The 20,359-nt window shown below is 44.9% G+C and overlaps 1 protein-coding gene across 1 annotated transcript; it reads left to right on the top strand.

Moving 5' to 3' along the window:
* The first annotated feature begins 1,177 nt into the window (after positions 1-1,177).
* Positions 1,178-19,866, top strand: PDK1 (pyruvate dehydrogenase kinase 1). The gene is made up of 11 exons (XM_079981072.1): positions 1,178-1,607; positions 4,245-4,386; positions 4,688-4,759; positions 5,525-5,709; positions 5,949-6,044; positions 7,641-7,718; positions 9,822-9,898; positions 11,723-11,821; positions 13,003-13,113; positions 15,178-15,291; positions 15,396-19,866. The coding sequence occupies exons 1-11, from the start codon at positions 1,490-1,492 to the stop codon at positions 15,534-15,536; spliced, it is 1,233 nt and encodes a 410-aa protein (XP_079837198.1). The 5' UTR covers positions 1,178-1,489; the 3' UTR covers positions 15,537-19,866.
* The last annotated feature ends 493 nt before the right edge of the window (positions 19,867-20,359 follow it).

Below are 20,359 nucleotides of genomic sequence, written 5' to 3'. Positions count from 1 at the left end.
TAATAATAATAATAATAATAATAATAATAATGTGGGATGTTGTTGTTGTTTAGTCGTTTAGTCGTGTCCAAGTCTTCGTGACCCCATGGACCAGAGCATGCCAGGCACTTCTGTCTTCCACTGTCTCCCGCAGTTTGGTCAGACTCATGCTGGTAGCTTTGAGAACACTGTCCAACCATCTCGTCCTCTGTCATCTCCTTCTCCTTGTGCCCTCCATCTTTCCCACATCAGGGTCTTTTCCAGGGAGTCTTCTCTTCTCATGAGGTGGCCAAAGTATTGGAGCCTCAGCTTCAGGGTCTGTCCTTCCAGTGAGCACTCAGGGCTGATTTCCTTGTGAATGGATAGGTTTGATCTTCTTGCAGTCCATGGGACTCTCAAGAGTCTCCTCCAGCCCCATAATTCAAAAGCATCAATTCTTTGGCGATCAGCCTTCTTTATGGTCCAGCTCTCACTTCCATACATCACTACTGGGAAAACCATGGCTTTAACTATACGGACCTTTGTTGGCAAGGTGATGTCTCTGCTTTTTAAGATGCTGTCTAGGTTTGCCATCGCCTTTCTCCCAAGGAGCAGGCGTCTTTTAATTTCGTGACTGCTGTCACCACAATGTGGGATAAAAAGGTAAAGGTAAAGGTACCCCTGCCCGTACGGGCCAGTCTTGACAGACTCTGGGGTTGTGCGCCCATCTCACTTAAGAGGCCAGGGGCCAGCGCTGTCCGGAGACACTTCCGGGTCACGTGGCCAGCGTGACATCGCTGCTCTGGCCAGAGCCAGAGCCAGAGCTGCACACGGAAACACCGTTTGCCTTCCCGCTGGTAAGCGGTCCCTATTTATCTACTTGCACCCGGAGGTGCTTTCCAACTGCTAGGTTGGCAGGCGCTGGGACCGAGCAGCGGGAGCGCACCCCGCCGCAGGGATTCGAACCGCCGACCTTTCGATCGGCAAGCCCTAGGCACTGAGGCTTTTACCCACAGCGCCACCTGCGTCCCAATGTGGGATACCAGCTGCTAAAAGAGACACAAGGCACGCACGCAGCGAGCAACACCGAAAGGCAGCCAAAGAAGCGGGTGCAGGTAGCCAAAAGGCGGCTCGGACTGCAAGCACCGGATTCCCTCAGGTTGGAGCGCCAAGGAGCGGCTGTTCCGGACCCACCCGCCGCACCTTCGCGCCGCCTCGGCCCGCCTCTCCCCCCTCCTTGGCTGAGCGCCGAGAGGAGGAGGAGGCGCTGCTGCCGCCGCCGCTCTTGTCGCCCGGCCCCTCGTCCCTGCCTGGCGTCGCCGCCGCCGCCCACCTCCTCCCTTCTATCTCCGCACAGAGCAGAGAACCTGCCCGGGAAAGCCACCGGCTGTTCGGCTTGCAGCTGCCGAGCCTGGAAATGGCGGCGGGGACGACCTGAAGGGGGGCCCAAAAGGAGAGCGGAGCGCGCCGCGCCGCAGCTTCCCGTGCGCCCTGGTGCGCTTTGCGCGCCTCTCCGCGCCAAGGGGTCGCCATGAGGCTCCTCCGGGCGCTGCTGAGGAGCGTCTCCCCGGCCACTATCCCTCAGCAGGTGGACTTCTACTGCCGCTTCTCCCCGTCGCCCCTCTCCATGAAGCAGTTCCTCGACTTCGGTGAGTGAGCGCCGCCGCCAACCCGCTGGGAAAGCGCGGCGGCGCTCCCTTGGTTCGCTCGCGCCCCTCCTTCCTCCCAACGGCCCACCATTTTCTTCTCCCCGTGGGACACCGTCCCTTGCAGACCTTGCTTGGGGGTCGGAGGGCGCTAGGCCTCCCCTCGGCGAGCCTCCCTCCCTCCCTCCCTCAGCCATGGCAGGCGCCTGGGTGCGGGCAGCCAATGGGAACGGGCGTCCTCTGTGCCGCCTCCCTCCGCTCCCATTCGGGTTCTGGGTTTGCAGGTCAGGAGGAGGAGGAAGAGGCCTCGCGTTGTCGCTTCGAGCAAAACAAATCCGACTAGGCTGCTGCTTCCGGAGTTGCCGGAGAGTTCAAATGTAATGCTGCGGCGGCAGGCGCAGAGCTGCAAGGGGGACCCCCAGGCTCATCTAGGGCAACCCCTTGCAGTGCAGGAATGTCAACACGCGGGCGGGGACCCCATCCAAGTTGACCCCACTTAGCTTTGCAAATAGGCTCGCGCTTTTATTGCAACAGCAGCAGCAGCAGCAGCAGCAACAACACATTGCATTCTCGAGGCTGAGTAAACACGCTTGTGATTGGCGGTGCAAGTTTTAATTAAGAGCTTTCATTAATTCTCTTGCTTAGTGTGCAAAGCGGCTGTTTCCAGCAAAGGGAAATTGCCACGCAGCCACCTTAAGAGGCGAGGAAGGGATTCTTCTGGAGTCTGAGCAGAGAGGTGTGATGTTGCCCTGCAAAGAATACAGCTTTATTGAATCTAGCACATTTTCTCTCTGCTCAGATGTGGCTTAGTAAGTGACGGCCCTTTTTATCCTGGGACAGTTTTCTGTCCTGGTTGTCATTGTTGCAGAGGCCTGCACTTCCCAATCATAGTGTGCGGAGTCCTCTTCTAAAGTCAGGATTCCATATTGTTAATTTCCCCCCAGAGTGGACCATATATGAAATGGACGTGTGTGTGTGTGTGTGTTTTAATGGCTACTTTTCCTTATTTATTGCACGTGGCCCTGCTGAATGTTTTATACAACATGTGCTAAACTCGACACCCTTATCTGTTGAGAAGCAGTAACGTCCTATGATATCAGCCTGCAAGCGCCAGGTTTCTATAATATCTTAAAAACATTTCAGCAATATTGTTCAAATCTAATCTGGTTTGTAGGCTGCCATTTGCCTTAGTGTATCTAATTGCAGCACTCTTTTAACACTACCATGTGTGACATGGCAGCTGGTATGTTGTATTCGAACAGCGTACCCAATAGCAGAAGCATTATGGGGACTAATTTGGACTTTAGGCGATAATTTCGCTTTTCTAAGTACACCTCCGTGTTTGGTGTTTACAGTGCTCAGTAGTGTAAAAAATGTGAAGGAAAATGTGTATCTCCAAATATTGACATGTATCAGGCAAGTGTGGTGAATGAGCTCTAAATTGAGCATTAGCTAATACTGTGATATTATTGCTAGGAAATGAAAAAAATCATATTGCCGCTCTTCTAGAATGTGGGGTGGTTGTTTTTTCTTGTAGCACTTGTGTGTTGTTAGCTTTACCACAATGTTACACAAGAAAAATATATTGCGATGTCAGTGGCTTTTGTTTCATTGCTCATAGAGTACACAAGGATTTCTGCTAAACTTGAGCAAAGCTACGTGCTTGCTTCTTGTCCCAATCCCTTTTGATAGCAACCAATGTTACTAATTTAATGCAGACCTCAACCTAATTTAATTGTGGCAGGTGACACATGAGTCTGAAAGGATGGGAGTAGGGTAGGAAGAGGGGAAAATGGGGTAACAGCTCAAATGGATGGAGTAACGGAAAGAAGGTGAAGGTTCATACCTCTAGCAAGAGCTATTTGACCCTCCCTTTGCAGCCCACTGGAGGAAGAGAGAAAGAAAAAGGGAGACCTGCCCACTGCCAGGTTGTGGTCCATAACAGATTACCCTCAAGGTGATGTAGGGATGACTAGAAGTCATCTTTTACCAACTTTAGTTGGTTAGGAAGTTACAACCATTCCAGGATTGAGATGGCTTGACCTTGGTTGCCCATGCTCTGGTAACTTCAGAGTTGGATTACTGCAATGGGCTCATGGATAGCTCGGTTGGTTAGAGCATGGTGCTGATAACCCCAAGGTTGCAGGTTCGATCCCTGCAAGGAACAGCTGCATATTCCACAGAGCAGGCCTTTTCATTTGACTGTCCCTGACCTGTGGAATAGAACAGCATTCCTGTTGAATTATGTCCCAACTGGCTTTCCCAGCTGGCTAAATAGTTTTTTACTACCAAATGTTCAGGATTCAGTCATGTTTTGTATGCATCTGCTGTTTTGTGTTTTTAATTACCTTGTGTGTAAATTGCGTTGAGGGTGAAGGTGATTAATAAATTAACTGTCAGAATAAGAATCATTATGTAGCCCCCCTTCACAAGAAAAGGGTTCCCCATTTAGAATTTAAATGTTCCGTGTGTGTGTGTGTGTGTGTGTGTGTGTGAGAATAACTACAAATTCTGTCCCCACATTTCCTTCTTCCTCATGAATTTGCACATTTCCATAGTTGGGTTCAATGTTCCCTTTATAAAATAACATCCAGTGGTTCTGCAGATATTGTTTGATTCCTATATTTTTTCCACCTTTAGGATCTGACAATGCATGTGAGAAAACTTCGTTTATGTTTCTGCGACAGGAGTTGCCAGTAAGATTAGCAAACATAATGAAAGAAATAAGCCTGCTTCCAGACAATCTTCTTAAAACACCTTCTGTTCAGCTCGTCCAGAGTTGGTAAGAATCAGTTTTTAAAAACGAAAAGCAAAACTGATCTTGCATATTTAATAGACACAGCTAGTGATGATAGAAAATGTGAAGTGCCTTCACTTATTTTTTACATATCTTTGCTGCGTGTTTTCTTCTCACTTGTGAGGAAAGATTTGGAAGCTAAAAGCAGCCCTTTAACCCTCTCCAATGTTATTTTGCTGAGTTAATGATCTCAACTTTGTTAGAAAATGTTAGCAGGAAATGGCTAATAATTTCAGCTAGACTATATATATGACAAAGGTCAACCGTGTGGAAATTGTGTTTATAGGTACGTCCAGAGCCTTCAGGAGATCCTTGATTTCAAGGACAAAAGTGCTGAAGATGCAGAAGCTATTTCTTGGTAAGTGCATTTTAACGCATCTGAATATACTGTGGCAACGGATTCTCTAAACTCGTTGTGTGCAGATGTTATTCTGCTTTGAGAAGATGAGTGTCATCCTTTTATGCCATTGAACAGATGTTAACGGCGGTCTTCAGACTATTCTGAATGAAGAGAAGTCAGAGGTAGACACATCTTTCTTAAGCGTTTAAAATAACAAGGGTTGATGGACCTTGCTCTCAAATGATCATGGCTATGCTAACAGAGACAGACCCATACAGTGGTACCTCAGGTTACAGACGCTTCAGGTTACAGACTCCGCTAACCCAGAAAAAGTACCTCAGGTTAAGAACTTTGCTTCAGGATGAGAACAGAAATCGCATGGTGGCGGCAGCGGAAGGCCCCATTAGCTAAAGTGGTGCTTCAGGTTAAGAACAGTTTCAGATTAAGAACGGACCTCCAGAACGAATTAAGTTCTTAACCCGAGGTACCACTGTATTTGAAAGTTCAAATTTTTAGTCAATTTTTGCTTCCTGGATGATTTATTGAATAGCAAAATACTTTTTTAAAAAGACCATTTTTTTTTTTTTTGCACTGAATAGTTAAGTGGAAGCTGTGACTCTTGAGCACGGGTGGGGAAATATGCCCTTCAGCACTTGCATCAGCCCACAGTCAGCATGGTCAGTGGGAGTTGTAGTACAGCAATATATGGAAGACCATATTTTTGCCACCTAGGGCCTTTAATGTGCCTTAGACCCATTTCACAGGGCGTGAACTTGGTTTCAGTTTTACAGATACTGTGATAACAATCCGGAATCGTCACAACGATGTCATTCCTACCATGGCTCAGGGCGTGATAGAATACAAGGACCACTATGGTGTTGATCCAGTGACCAGTCAGAATGTGCAGTATTTTTTAGACCGCTTCTTCATGAGCCGTATTTCAATCAGAATGCTTCTTAATCAGCACAGTAAGTACTTCGGTTAATCGCAGAGATGAAACGTATGTGTAGAGCAATTGAGAGTGGTTTTCTTTCAAAGCCAGGGGCTTGTATACTGGGCACCGTGTTTTAGCATTTTCCTTGTCTGTAAACGCTTGCCAGTTTTGTTCTTAAAACAATATATTAATTGTTTGTTTCCCGATGTAAAAGCTGCTGCTCTTGCAGCCCATAAATTGTGAATTCACTTGTTATCTTCTTCCATTTGGCAGCTTTGTTGTTCGGGGGGAAAGTCAAAGTCAACCCTGCTCATCCCAAACACATTGGAAGCATTGATCCTAAGTGCAATGTGGTTGAAGTCATAAAAGGTAACATGAGGTAGACTTCTCAAGGAAAACAAATGTAATAGCAAATCATTGGTGGCAGTCTAAACAGGCTATTGGCTGTGTTTAACATCGTTCGTGTTGTCAGTTATCCTGGTGGTTGTAATCGGGACTGTGTGATACTTTGCCAAAAAGGGGGGGGGGGGAATTCTCGACAAGTTGACCCAAATTATACATAAAGAAAAGCTGAATTACAGAACTTGTAGACAATTTTTGTAATTTAGTCCTAAACTAGAGAGAGTGTCGTGACTTCACTTACTTGGCTGGAGAGTAAACTCTATGGATCTAAACAGAACTGACAACAGAGTTAACGTGCATAGGATCACGGTTACTTCCCTATGCTTTTTATAGCGTGTACCGTATTTTTCGCTCTATAAGACACACTTTTCCCCCTCCAAAAATTAAGGGGAAATGTGTGTGCGTCTTATGGAGTGAATGCAGGCTCCATGGCTTCAGCGATAGCAACGCGAAGCCTTCGAAGCGCAGTGGGAGCGCTCCTGCTGCACTCCGGAGACTTTGCGTTGCTTTCACTGAAGCTTGGAGAGCGAGAGGAGTTGGTGCGCACGGATCCCTCTTGCTCTCCTGGCTTCACTTCGCTGGAGAGGCGCTGCGCAGCTTTCCCTGTCTGCACAGCTTTCCCTCTCTGTGCAGCACCCCTTTAGCAAAGTGGGAGGAGAAATGGAAAGGGCTCCGTTTTTCCTGCTGCTTCGCTGAAGGGGCACCGCACAGAGAGGGAGAGATTTTTTTTTTCTTGTTCTCCCCCTCTAAAACAAGGTGAGTCCTATAGAGCGAAAAATACGGTATTGGGCTGGTCACCGGGGGCAGGGGGGCTGTGAAAGGCTACCGGAAATTTTAATCCGCTCTGGCTTCTGAGATTTTACCAAACATTGCTCACACACTTTCAATCACGTTCAACCTCAGGGACAATATATTTGACTTTTCCTCCCTTTCTTAAAAAAAAAGAAAAGAAAGCTCTGGAAATTAAAATCTGCATTACCATACACTTTTTCTGTTCTTTGCACCGAATCGAGGCATGCATGCAGCTGTAGTTACAGTGGTGCCCCGCAAGACGAACGCCTCGCAAGACGGAAAACCCGCTAGACGAAAGGGTTTTCCGTTTTGGAGGCGCTTCACAAAACGAATTTCCCTATGGGCTTGCTTCGCAAGACAAAAATGTCTTGCGAGTTCCTGCAGGTTTTTTTCCCCTTTCCCCCCTTTTTCTAAGCCGCTAAGTCGCTTATCAGCTGATCCGATAAGCCGCTAAAAGCCGCTAATAGCGCTAATCCGATAAGCCGTCAGTGGGCTTGTTTCGCAAGACGAAAAAAACTCTAAACGAAGAGACTCGCGGAATGGATTAATTTCGTCTTGCGAGGCACCACTGTAGTAACTTGAGTTGTTGTGGCCAGAAATATTCATAATTGGTGTCAGCTGCAGTCGCCAGCAGTTCATTCCTGAACAGTTAAGAACTGGGCTGTCATTAATCTGTTTCCTGACATTTTTAAAAACCGCCGCCAGGATATTGTGCAGAGCTGCGAAGTGTAAACCTTTAAACAAACTTGTTGTGGTTTAATTTTTTTGCAGACGGCTATGAAAATGCAAAGACCCTTTGTGACCTGTATTACATGAATTCTCCAGAACTTGTACTCGAGGAGAGAAACGGTAAGAACAGGAAGTGGAGTGGGTTATTAAAGGAAGTCACAAGTCCTTGGCAAGGATTTATCACACGCTGCCACTTTTTTGTGCAGGTCTCCCTTTTTAGACTGTGTCTGCGGTAGTAGTGCTCATCTTTCCATTGGTTGGGCATCACCTGTGTGATGACTGTCTCGCTCAGTCTGCAGTGTGAACAGATGCTGCTTCTGGTGCATAGAATGTTAAATGGGTATCCAGGGCACAGCCTTAAACATGATGTGTCCATATATGCCGATTTCATTATAGAAATATGCTATGGGGGACCTTGGGTGGCTGCAGGTCTCTGCATTGTGTTTGCACAGTGAAGGAAACGTGCTGCGTGTTGCAGGGTTCGCCGGGAAAAGTTCATAGCATGAACTTGTGAAGTAGCTTTCGGTGTCGAGTTACCAGGGGTCAGCAAACTTTTACAGCAGGGGGCCGGCCCACTGTCCCTCAAACCTTGTGGGGGGGGGCTGGACTATATTTTGAAGGGGGGGAAATGAACAAATTCCTGTGCCCCACAAATAACCCAGAGATGCATTTTAAATAAAAGGACACATTCTACTCATGGAAAAACACCAGGCAGGCCCCACAAATAACCCAGAGATACATTTTAAATAAATGGAAAAACACGCTGATTCCCGGGCTGTGTGCGGGCCAGATTTAGAAGGCGATTGGGCCGTATCCGGCCCCCGGGCCTTAGGTTGCCTACCCATGAGTTACACCATGGTTCATAACTGCACCAGGCACATTTTGTTGTGAGACCATTTATCCTACAATGATAACTGCAACAGCTACACTGTGAACGATACTTTTTGTTCGAATACTTCTTTGAATACTTCTATTTATTTATTTGAATACTTCTATTTAAGGTTTACTTGGAACTTTCACATTCTGAACACATTTCAGCATGACGCAGGCAGTGCTGTGGGTTAAACCACTGAGCCTAGGGCTTGCCGATCAGAAGGTTGGCGGTTCGAATTCCCGCAGCGGGGTGAGCTCCCGTTGCTCGGTCCCTGCTTCTGCCAACCTAGCAGTTTGAAAGCACATCAAAGTGCAAGTAGATAAATAGGTACCGCTCTGGCGGGAAGGTAAACGGCGTTTCCGTGAGCTGCTCTGGTTTGCCAGAAGCGGCTTGAGTCATGCTGGCCACATGACACGGAAGCTGCACGCCAGCTCCCTCGGCCAGTAAAGCGAGATGAGCAGCGCAACCCCAGAGTCGTCCCCAACTGGACCTAATGTTTAGGGGTCCCTTTACCTTTAACACAGCCCTGTAATGCTGCCAGATCAGGATTTTATTTCGCTGGGCAGAGAGTAAATCAGAAATATATACACCATGTGCGACTTTTTACTGAAAAGGTAAAGAGCTGCAACAACCTTCAGCGGTTACTATTGCAAGAAGGATGTGTCTTTATGTGTGCAAGCCCTGTGACACACAAGCCACAGAGACAGCATTTATGGTATACCTCCAATATACCTTCTCAAATTGGGGAGTGGGCATCTTTTAGACAGATAATAAAATAGAAAAACAAATATTATGTACCTGGATCCAAATAAGCATGTATGTGCTTAGTTCCAACATACTGTATTTTTTGCTCTATGAGACGCACCAGACCATAAGATGCAACTAGTTTTTGGAGGAGGAAAACAAGAAAAAAAATATTCTGACTCCCAGAAGCCAGAACAGCAAGAGGGATCGCTGCACAGCAATCCCTCTCTCTGTTCTGGCTTCTGGGATAGCTGCGCAGCCTGCATTCGCTCCATAAGACGCACACACATTTCCCCTTACTTTTTAGGAGGGAAAAAGTGTGTCTTATAGAGCGAAAAACACAGTATTATTTTTGAAGTTTCAGAATAAATTTTTAATATGGTATCGGGGGCAGAGGTTGCTTGTGTTCAACAAGGGGCAGGTGGGAATCCAAAAATAGCTCTGGATAGATATACAAGCTCTGTTTGGCATGCCTAAATAAGCATTTTGAATCTAGGCCATTGTAAACTTCTAAGAGGGCCACACTGTTTAGTCGTGCTCAGTCAGGCCTTGCCAAAACTGATAGTTCAGCGCTCGGTTGTTTTTTTCTTCCCCTCTTTTTACAGTAAAATCACCAGGGCAGCCCATGCAGGTGGTGTATGTCCCGTCACATCTCTACTACATGGTTTTTGAACTTTTCAAGGTTTGTACAAAACACACTGATATGTTGTGGATCCTCTTTCTCTGTTTTCTGTTGCCAAACTGTCAAGAGACAAGACAAACACGGCAATTCCTGACATTTGATACGCTGAAAAAAAGAGTGGGGGGGTATATTACTTTTAAAGACAAGCGCTTGAGGCTTACACACAATCTACTGTCATGAAGGAGGTCTCTGTTTATTTTCATTCCCTTCAAAAGACTCGGGTGAACATAATCTCATAGGGAAGTAGCCAGTGCACCAAGGAGCCCAGAGAAGGGCAGGCTGATTTTTGAGGCATAGTAGGGCTTCAGGTCATAGCACATGGGTGGTGCTGTGGTCTAAACCACAAAGCCTAGGGCTTGCCGATCAGAAGGTCGGCGGTTCGAATCCCCGTGACGGGGTGAGCTCCCGTTGCCCGGTCCCTTCTCCTGCCAACCTAGCAGTTCGAAAGCACACCAGTGCGAGTAGATAAATAGGTACCGCTCCGGCGGGAAGGTAAAAAGCGTTTCTGTGCACTGCTCTGGTTTGCCAGGTGGCTTAGTCATGCTGGCCACATGATCCGGAAGCTGTACGCCGGCTCCCTCGGCCAATAAAGCGAGATGAGCGCCACAACCCCAGAGTCGTCCGCGACTGGACCTCATGATCAGGGGTCCCTTTACCTTTAGGGCTTCACATCAAGCTGTGGTCGCCAGGACTGGAGTTGGACTTAGTACTCGAATGTGGGTCTGCAGATGTTGTTGGATTACAACTCTTATCATATCCAGGGTTGCCATGTTACAAACAGTGAAAATCTGGACAGTTGTTGAGCCTTTTGAGGGGGGCAGGCAAAATTGTTAAGCTTTTTTAGTTTTGCCCAAAGTTGCATAGTGGCACAAAAATTGCCGTTTCTCATTGTTGTTATGGAAAATCAGGAAAGACGACTGCAATAACATGGGCTGCCATACATCTGGAATTTCCCAGACATTTCACCGATTCCCACCCACACACAGTATTCCGGATATTTCCAGGAAATACCGGACATATTGCAACCCTGTCATATATGACCATTGGCCAGACAGTCAGAAGTGGAGTGCCCCCATGCATGAACCGGTATTATTCCTCTTATGTTTAGGTGGCAGCTGTGGTCATGACTCCCTTTTAACATCTGGAGATTACACACCCCTAGGGGATCCCTTTATGTGCACAGGGTCGCATGTCAGAATGATAGAGTTGTCTTCCAGATTTTGTTTCCATGGATTGCTCTGCAAGTAAAGGGACTAGATTTCATATCTAAAATACAAAATATATGTTGTTGCCCGTATTTAAATTCTAAAACGGCAGGGAACAGAATTCAGACTACTGTTCCCGTTCTAGCACTGCATCCATGAAATACCTTTCAATCTTGAAAGACAGAAATAACCAAATACTAGTCAAGTCGGTTGGGTAGCTTCATAAAAAGTTTACAAAGCAGGAAGCAACGTTATAATGTATTCTAGAACAAGTTTCTTCTAAAATCTTTTGAATCATTATGTGATCACAGCTAAATGGAACTGTTTTATTAAATTACCAAGCTAAAATGATATACAGTGGTAGAGCCCCGTTCGCATCCAGAAGCGAACGCAATCCGCACATGCGTGGGTCGCGATTTGCCACTTCTGCGCATGCGCAGGTCGTCATTTTGACCGTCTGTGCATGTGCAAGTGATGAAACCCAGAAGTAACGCGCTCCATTACTTCCTGGTCGCCGCAGCACGCGACCTGAAAATACTTATCCCAAAGCTACTTCAACCCAAGGTACGACTGTACAGATATGTAATTTGGCCATTACTTCCGTGTTTTGAAATCTTAGAATGCAATGAGAGCTACAATGGAACATCATGCGGATCGAGACATTTACCCTCCAGTTCATGTCCACGTCACATTAGGCAATGAGGATTTAACTGTGAAGGTAATGGCTTTGTTTACTCTCTCATTTCCCACTCCGTAGTCCTGGCAAACGGTTAAAGCACTGGTTTTCCAGTAATTTTCATCTTGATGTGCATTTACCTGCCATGGGCATTTTGCGTGTTTATTTACTAACGAATTACCTGGTCATAAAATAGCAAGTGGAAGCAGCATATATGATTCAAACAGGACTGCTAGAGTATTTTGCCAATTCAGGGATCTTCTGATCCAGGATGAGGAGTTCGGTCTATTTTGGACGTGGTTGTGCTCCCCATAACATTCAGATGAGCAGCTGGGAGATGCTCCTGGATCTATCATTATTCTTGGATGTTTGAGTGGCAGCTGTGGTCTTGAGTGCTTTTCGCCAGCTGCAGCCCCCTCTTGAACTGAACAGGCCTGGTCACAGTCATAGTAATATCAAGAGTGGACTGTCTGCCATTGAAGAGCGATCCAAAAGGCTGCCAGGGTTTTAAACAGAGCCAGACAAGTAGGATGCATTGCAACAATATCGTTTCATCTGCAGCGATGGCCAGGGCCTAGGATTTCTTCATCACCTCCTCTCATATGTAGCTTCCCAATGTCCTATTCCACATTGGAGACCCTGCACTATCTCCCTGTGTCATCTTAGGTTCAGTATGAGCAGACTCTGGATTGCTGCCTCCTCAGCTGTGAAATATCCTAACTGACACTTTCTGCTGGGTTCCCAGCTTGTGGTCCATACCTGGTTTTAAACAGACCTTGTGGGGATTATATCTTTTGTAGATTGGGGTTGCTATTGAAATGTTTTCTGTTTTTTTTTACTTATTTGGCACTGAAAAAGAAATCTTTGGTTTTGTATGCATTATTATATTTCTATTAGCTGCCTATTATTATTCTGTTAACTGTCTTGAACATCCAAACTAACTGAAGAGTAGTGCATAAATTGTCTTGAAGAAGTACATTTTGTGCATGCAGGCCAACATTCACCATTCATTCATTCAGTTAGTTAGTATACCACACTATACTCTCAGGTCTCAGGGCGGTTCCCCAGGTAAAAGCACAATATAAAAACATTAAATCCATAATAAAATATACAAGGTGTATATTTCTAATGTAAGGTTGGGTATGCCAGTGTTTGTTTTTAGCCAGATCTAGAGCGTGTGGCATGAATCGTCCCCAAGTCCTAATCCCCCCTCCACATTCTAGATGTGTGATCGTGGCGGTGGTGTTCCTTTGAGGAAAATAGATCGGCTGTTTAACTACATGTATTCAACTGCACCCCGTCCCCGTGTTGAGACATCGCGAGCAACACCTCTGGTATGTAGGCCATTTTTATGTGATACCTTGCATTGGCAGTTGGCAAATTAGTTAGTTGAAGTGGTTAACAAAATATTTCCTGGTACATTAAGGGGGGGCTTTTCCGGGACGCAGGTGGCAAGGGACGCAGGTGGCGCTGTGGGTTAAAGCCTCAGTGCCTAGGACTTGCCGATCGAAAGGTCGGCGGTTCGAATCCCTGCGACGGGGTGCGCTCCCGCTGCTCGGTCCCAGCGCCTGCCAACCTAGCAGTTCGAAAGCACCTCCGGGTGCAAGTAGATAAATAGGGACCGCTTACCAGCGGGAAGGTAAACGGCGTTTCCGTGTGCGGCTCTGGCTCGCCAGAGCAGCGATGTCACGCTGGCCACGTGACCCGGAAGTGTCTCCGGACAGCGCTGGCCCCTGGCCTCTTAAGTGAGATGGGCGCACAACCCCAGAGTCTGTCAAGACTGGCCCGTACGGGCAGGGGTACCTTTACCTTTACCTTTCTGGTTGAGGGCAGCCTTTCTTTGGGGTAATGTGGGGGGTGGGGGCAAAAGCCAGTAGTGGGTACATGCAGAGCTTCTTGCTCTTTCTTGCTTCTTTCTCCACCCTTCTCCATTTCTTGCCTACCCAGCAGGCTACCAAGGAAAGGACAGATCACTCTTGCTCGATGTAAATTTGCAGAGAACTCTTTTGAAATTAGGCAAAGAGCCACATGAAATTAGGCCACACTGGCTGTATGTTGCCCATACACAGATCCATTGCTTATGGTAAATATGGGCCAGAATGATGTTGTTATTAACTAAAGCCAGTATACAGAGTTCCACTGCTGCATGTATAAACAAACTTCCAAATGCAAAAAAACTTCAGTGAAGAAAACCAGGCTCTAGCAAGGCACTGGTCCATCAGCAAAAACCTGCTTTGTGCAGTTAATGATGCATGTAACTTGCTCCAGTTCATGGGCAAGAACAGCCTCACTGCCATTTTTGCTCCCTGCTTTCTAGAGTGGTGTGCAACTATTTTAAATGCTAATAAGTTTAAGGCTGAAGATTCTGTGAGCTGGTGCCTATACTGTTTTGGTGGCTTATCTGGGCATTTTTTTATACTCCACAGCAAGTCAAATAAGAGCATTGTTCAGCGAGACAAATTCATAAACCATTAGGTCCTGTGTCTGCTTGTTCTTACATTTCATCTGAGTTTCTGTGCTATCTTCTACCACATTATCTAACACTTGTCTTTCCTTATGCCTAGTGGTTATACATCTGATAATGCCAGTCATGTCACACAGTGAAATTACTGGATATCCAGTACAGATGCCCATGCGATCCTATCATTAGAGAAATTTGCATGCAGATGCAATAGGGATAAATGAACAGCTTTTTTTCAAGGGCAATTGAACAGAAGAATGAACAAGAGAGGAAGGCCTGTGTGGCTTAGTGGTTAAGGATGTTGCATCAAGGGCCTGGAAGACTCGGGTTCAAATCCCCAGTGTTGAAGCTTACTGAGTGACATTGGGTCTTTCTCACAGCTTTGTTGTGAGATTAAAATGGGGAATAAAAATGTATGCTACCTTGAGCTCCTTTCAAGGAAGGCAAGTTATAAATGTAATATAAATAACTGCAGGCTTCAGTTTCATCTGGATAGGAAGCCTTGACACGGATCGGGAAGAATATTAGAGAGCACCTACCTGCAATTTTGTCTTTTCACTGTAAAAGTAACTCCCCTTTTCTCATGTTTGTGTCCAGCAACAGAATGCTTTTTCTCTAACAAATGTTGATTATATTGGGCGGGATTCAACAGACAAGTCCCACTAGCAGAAGCTCACACAAGGACGCGATGGGGGTTTCCACTGTCCTTCCCTAGCACCCCCCCAAAAAAAATTGGCTGGGGGTGTGTGTCAAGAAGGCCACAGAACATCGGAGGGAGGGAGGAAGGCGGCCATTCTGGATGGCAAGCTAAAATGCTTGTGCTGGTGCAATGATCAGAAGAGTGCAACTTGGAATTCCTCCCATTACTATTTTTGTTTTTCGTATGTTTTAGCTAACTCTCTTGTTGTCGGTTTTTGTGTGTGTGTGTTATGTTTAGGCTGGATTTGGTTACGGCTTGCCTATATCCCGTCTCTATGCTCAGTACTTCCAAGGAGATCTGAAGCTCTATTCGCTAGAGGGTTATGGTACAGATGCTGTTATCTTCATAAAGGCATGTTATTTATCACCCGCTTTGACAAACGCCTTTCCATTTAAAAGGCAGGATCTGATGATGGCTAAGTTATATTGAACATGGCCCTTTCCTTCTCTCTGCAGGCTTTATCAACAGAATCTGTTGAAAGACTGCCGGTATATAACAAATCAGCTTGGAAACATTACACAGCGAATCATGAAGCAGATGACTGGTGTGTCCCAAGTAGTGAGCCAAAAGACATGACTACATTCCGCAGTATATAGCCATATGGGACAATATGTGGTGTGCAGAAGATAGCCTTAGTACACAGTTCATGTTAGGACTGTGTAAGTCTGGTTTACTACAGTACAGCTCTAATATTTTGTATGGGGGAGCACACAATTTGACTAAACAGGAGTCAGAAAATCATGTCTTTTCTAGAGCAGCGTTCGTTTAAAAAAGTGAGTATGCTAAATTCATTTCAATCATTCCATCTTAAATTGCTTCAGCAGGTAGATCTGGTGTATCAAGTTCTAGATTTTATATAAAAAGGTCAGTGCACAGCTTGTTCAAGTATTGTACAATTTCACTTGCCAAGAATTCTAATGAGACTTCCATGGAAAACTTAGTTGAATTAAAGAACTGCAATGTTGTAAACCTTATCTGGGAATCAGTTGCACTAGCACAGACAGCATTATAATGTGAGAAATACTAGATAAAACGTGATCATGCTTTTTTTCTAGGAATCAAACAGTTTGAGACTTCTAATATTAGACACCATAGTTCTTCTAACAAACCACATGCATTTAATTTCATACATGATCCAGCTTGAGTTTCATTAATATTAATTGGGAAGTTTAGCACATAATTAAATATCTTCCACTAAAATCAGTGGCACTTGATAACATTTACATTTGGCTAGCTTGTGCCTTGTGTTTTTACCCTCTGTAGGAAGTTTGAATGAAAATCTCAAATCTGGTAGTGCATAAATATGTTATTCTTTAGATGGAGTTCCAAGAATGAATATTTGTCTCTCTTCAGAATATTCAGGCATAATGAATTGGTTCCCAAAAATGATGAGTTGAACTTCACTTATGTAGTGGGACTTTTCTGCCGCCACCACCAAAGTTGGTTCTGAGAATTGAAGGACTGTCTGGAATGGCATATGATGGGGTACAGAGGCTGTAGTGGGATAGGGAATTATGGAGAATTCAGTGGGGCTGACTTGTGGGAGTGCCTTGCCACACACACAGGACATCTCTGGATCCAGCCCTTTTATATCAGCAGTTGCAATTAATGCAAAAACGCTGAACATGATCTGGACAAAATGGAATTGCTGGAGAGGCTTAAGCAAGTCCTCAATTCTCCTGTTGAAATTAGTGGTATTTGAAAGTGCTTAAACTTTTGATGAATTTTGCTTTTCAGTAAATGAAAGTTGTTAATAAAGCACAGCCTGCCTCCTAATTTAATGCCACTGATACTTGCACTGATTTTTGCAAAAATGAAACAGGCCTCAGGTTGTTAAGAAAGTTTGGACATTATGCACATAGTACTTTTGACATCTAATTGCTATGGGTATGTTTCTTTGCACTATTATCGTATTTCTTTTAAAATATTTGGATATGTTCAGCTTCTTAAGAATGAAAAGAAACTGGAGCAATAACACCATATTAGTTCTTTTAAAAAATGTGGTATACTTTCTGTTCCGAGCTGATATTTCTTGCTGCTCTAGCCTATTAAATACTTCTATACATATTTAACTTCCTGTTTATGCTCTATCTTCTATAAACATGTGGCCAGCTGCCAAGTAGTAGAATGAAAGCAATTTAATTTCACTGAATTCAGCTGAATTCTGGAATATTTGGTAGTCTCTAATACTGTCATGGTAACTTGTAAACTCAACAAGAAGTGGATGAACGATAGCAGCCATCGTGAACATAATGCCAGTATTGCAAGGAATAATCAAGACAGCTATCTAGTAAGTTGTGCATACATTATAGAAAGCACAATTGGTATCTATCTGAAGGGTAGTTTCTCATTGGCAAAGCAAAGCCTATTGCGTTGGGTTATAGTTCCAACTGGTGGTTGAAGGTAGAACAAACATTTTGGGAAGTAAAGAGCTCCCACAATCTAGTTTGCCCGAAGTAGCAAACCTAAAATGTAAGTATAGAACAAGAAACTGAGAGAACAAGGATCAGCTAGGCCTGACTCCCGTGTGTGTGTGTGTCTATATATAAATAAAAATGCAGATTACTGCATGGGAATGAGTGAATATTGCAGTCATTAAAAGTAGGGTGCAGTAGCCTTGTGGTGCTAATGAAAGCTACCCTTCAGGTAGGTACCAATTGGTATTTTTTCCCAACTGACAACACAAGGCTATATAGTTAGGATGTACCAAAAATTACCCCCAACTAGGCTGGGACCCCCACTCCAGGAAAGAAAAAGATTTTTTTTGAGAGAGAGACCCTCTTACCAAACGCTTCTTCAGCCTAAGCACAGGAACCAATTTTACAGTATCTCGTGAAGGTACTGGGAGAAAGATCACACAGAGAAAGGAAAGGGAAAAGCTAAGGAGCTGCCAGAGGCTGCAGAAGGACTGCTTTCAGAAGCCAGAAGCAGCTCTGCTGTCTGGCTGTAATCAGGTTGTGTTCAACATATGTGCCCGAGGTAACATGCCCTGATGGTGCTAGTAAGAGCATGTTTCAACAGCTCCGCCACACAGCTACCTTTCTCAACAGTCAGCGCGCAAGGGAATGGTGGAGGGACGAGAAAGATAGAGACAGAAGGATTTTTTAAAAATTAAGCAGAGAGAGAAGGGAGTGGAGCATAAAAAATAGTAGGGCCTGACAGTAAGGTGGGAACAGAGAAAGTGATGGGTTGAGGAATGAGAAACTAAAGTCCAATAGAGAGCGGGACTGAGAAAAACAGTGTAGGACCAAGAAAAAAAAAGGGGGGGTAGCAAAAGCAAGAAACATTGACCTGAGGACAAAAGCCAGTGGAAGTTTTAAGTAACATTGCTGCTTTTGCCAACAGTGAACTGGATTATGGGAACTGCCTACTTCTTAAAATGTTCACCCTGCCTTTGACCACCTGGTGGAGCCATAAACCAACCAGATAGTCTTGCATTGCCAGTGGGGGGGAAAAACAGTTGCTCACACACCCAGAAATCAAAAGCAGCTATGGTACATTTTTTACCCAACAGGCACAAACTCTTATTTGCTGCATGTACACACAACCTCAGGTCCTAACTTGCATTTAAATTTCTTTATATCCAGCAAATGTGGCATAAAATAGATAATGCTCTCTTCACCTTCTCTTTGGTTCCTAGCTCTCCCTTGACAATTTTTGCCGCCGTTTAATTCACCTCCACAATTGCAATGTTCATGTGATGCCTCCTAGGCAAGATCCTCCATTAAGATGCACACGCAGAAATCAAAGAATGCAGTTTAGCCACTTTGCAGTAACTGAGATGCCGGATTAAAGAGTACAGTGCCATGATTGTAAACATATTTACTCAGGAATGAAACCCTTTTCAGAGTAATGGCAGTGCCAAATGATGTGTTAAGTTTTTTGTTGATAGTTGGGAAACAGCAAAATAGACCCACCTGCACGTTGGAGCATCTTATTAGGAAATTCATTATGTCAATTGGATCATAGAACGTGCTGTGCAGAATGAAACTGCCCTTGGCTATAACCAATAGCAGCTTAGTAGACACATATCAAGCTACTGCTTTAAGGTGTCACAGCCTTTGGGAGTAAAACATTTCTGCTCTGTGAGTTAGTAAACAAAGAGTACAGTAGGTTTGGCATCATTAAAAAACCAACACTCACATTTGCACCTGCCTGCCGCTTATGAAGGTTTGATCATCTGGAGGTGGAGGGGCTGAATGAGATACTGGAATTAGTATCCTCTACTCATGTAAAATATGAATTGTAATCAGGGCTACAGTCCTGATCCAGTAGTCAGAGGAACTGCATGTGCATTGCTGTACTATGGATGCCTGTTGAGCCTGCTTCTACGCTTGCCTTCTAGACTGCCAGGGGATTTGCATGTACACATCTGGATACGCATGCACATTGTCCCAGCTGGATGATTATTTTAAGTATGTTCAACAATCAAAGTCTACTGAAGGTTTACCACTAACCAAAGCAACTGTTTGTGGTAGCAAACTCGCTGTTCGGTCATAGGCACAATGAGTTCATTTGCTATTTGAAAGTTTGATTCCTATGAATAAAGCATTTCAGGAGAAAATAATTTATAATGCTACTTTATATTCCAGGCAACTCCCTGTTTGCACAGGGGTTGCGTTCTGGGTCATCTCGCGTGTCAGTGGAGTGTGCGTAAGCTCGCCCCATTCCGCTCCCTTCTGGGGCTGAAAACAGTGCTCGCGTCGGCAGTTGCATGCCAATAAAACTCACACAAAATGATTGCCGTGTGTATTCCCTTGCTAGAGCTAGATTTGGAAAGAATTTTGATTGCAGGTGGAAGAATAACATTACAACAGCCAGGCATTTTGTATTTGGAATTTTAACATTGTACTGTGAAAATTTAGGCTTGCAAGAAAGAGGCTTACTGTGATTTTTATAATAATAAATCCTAAACATTTTAAAAAATCTGGCACTCCATTGATTAATTGCACGATAACTCCTGGTCTTGTATTATCACTTCAGTGTGGAAACACTGGGTCGCCCCTTGTTAAGGCTGTAACTCCAGTTGTCTAAATGGTTATGGTTGCTGAGGCTGGTGAGTTGGGAGTCTGACAACATCTAGCTGCCCACAAGTCCTCTGCTGCGATAGTCTTCAGGTGTGTTCCATCTATGGACTGCCAGACAGGCTCACCTTGACAACTATCTTCCTTACATACAATGGGAAAAGGTACTCTTCCATAGTAGTGGGGTAGGAAAGCTGGGGGGGGGGGGATTCACATCTGGCAACCAATATGCTCCTTTGGTTTCAGATAGTACATGGGTAGAAGAGCCTGGACACAATTTTTCGCAGCTCTCTAGTGGCTATGGTAGTTCATTTACCAGAAGTACTGTATTTAGCATTAACTCTGGAAGTATATACTCAGTTCTGAGCAAACTAAGCCTAGAGCAAAAACCTCCT

The sequence above is a fragment of the Podarcis cretensis genome, assembly GCF_951804945.1.
Source record: "Podarcis cretensis genome assembly, chromosome: 1".
In the NCBI taxonomy this organism is placed as follows: Eukaryota; Metazoa; Chordata; class Lepidosauria; order Squamata; family Lacertidae; genus Podarcis; species Podarcis cretensis.
The sequence above is the reverse complement of the archived record's forward strand: the minus strand, read 5'-3'. Positions and strand labels throughout refer to the sequence as shown.

What these genes read in the sequence shown, in the direction of transcription:
- PDK1 (XM_079981072.1), top strand. Translation starts at nt 1,490, where the DNA reads ATGAGGCTCCTCCGGGCGCTGCTGAGGAGCGTCTCCCCGGCCACTATC. An exon ending in TGTGGTTGAAGTCATAAAAG is followed by an intron (nt 6,045 to 7,640) that starts GTAACATGAGGT and finishes ATTTTTTTGCAG; the next exon opens with ACGGCTATGAAAATGCAAAG. An exon ending in ATGAGGATTTAACTGTGAAG is followed by an intron (nt 11,822 to 13,002) that starts GTAATGGCTTTG and finishes TCCACATTCTAG; the next exon opens with ATGTGTGATCGTGGCGGTGG.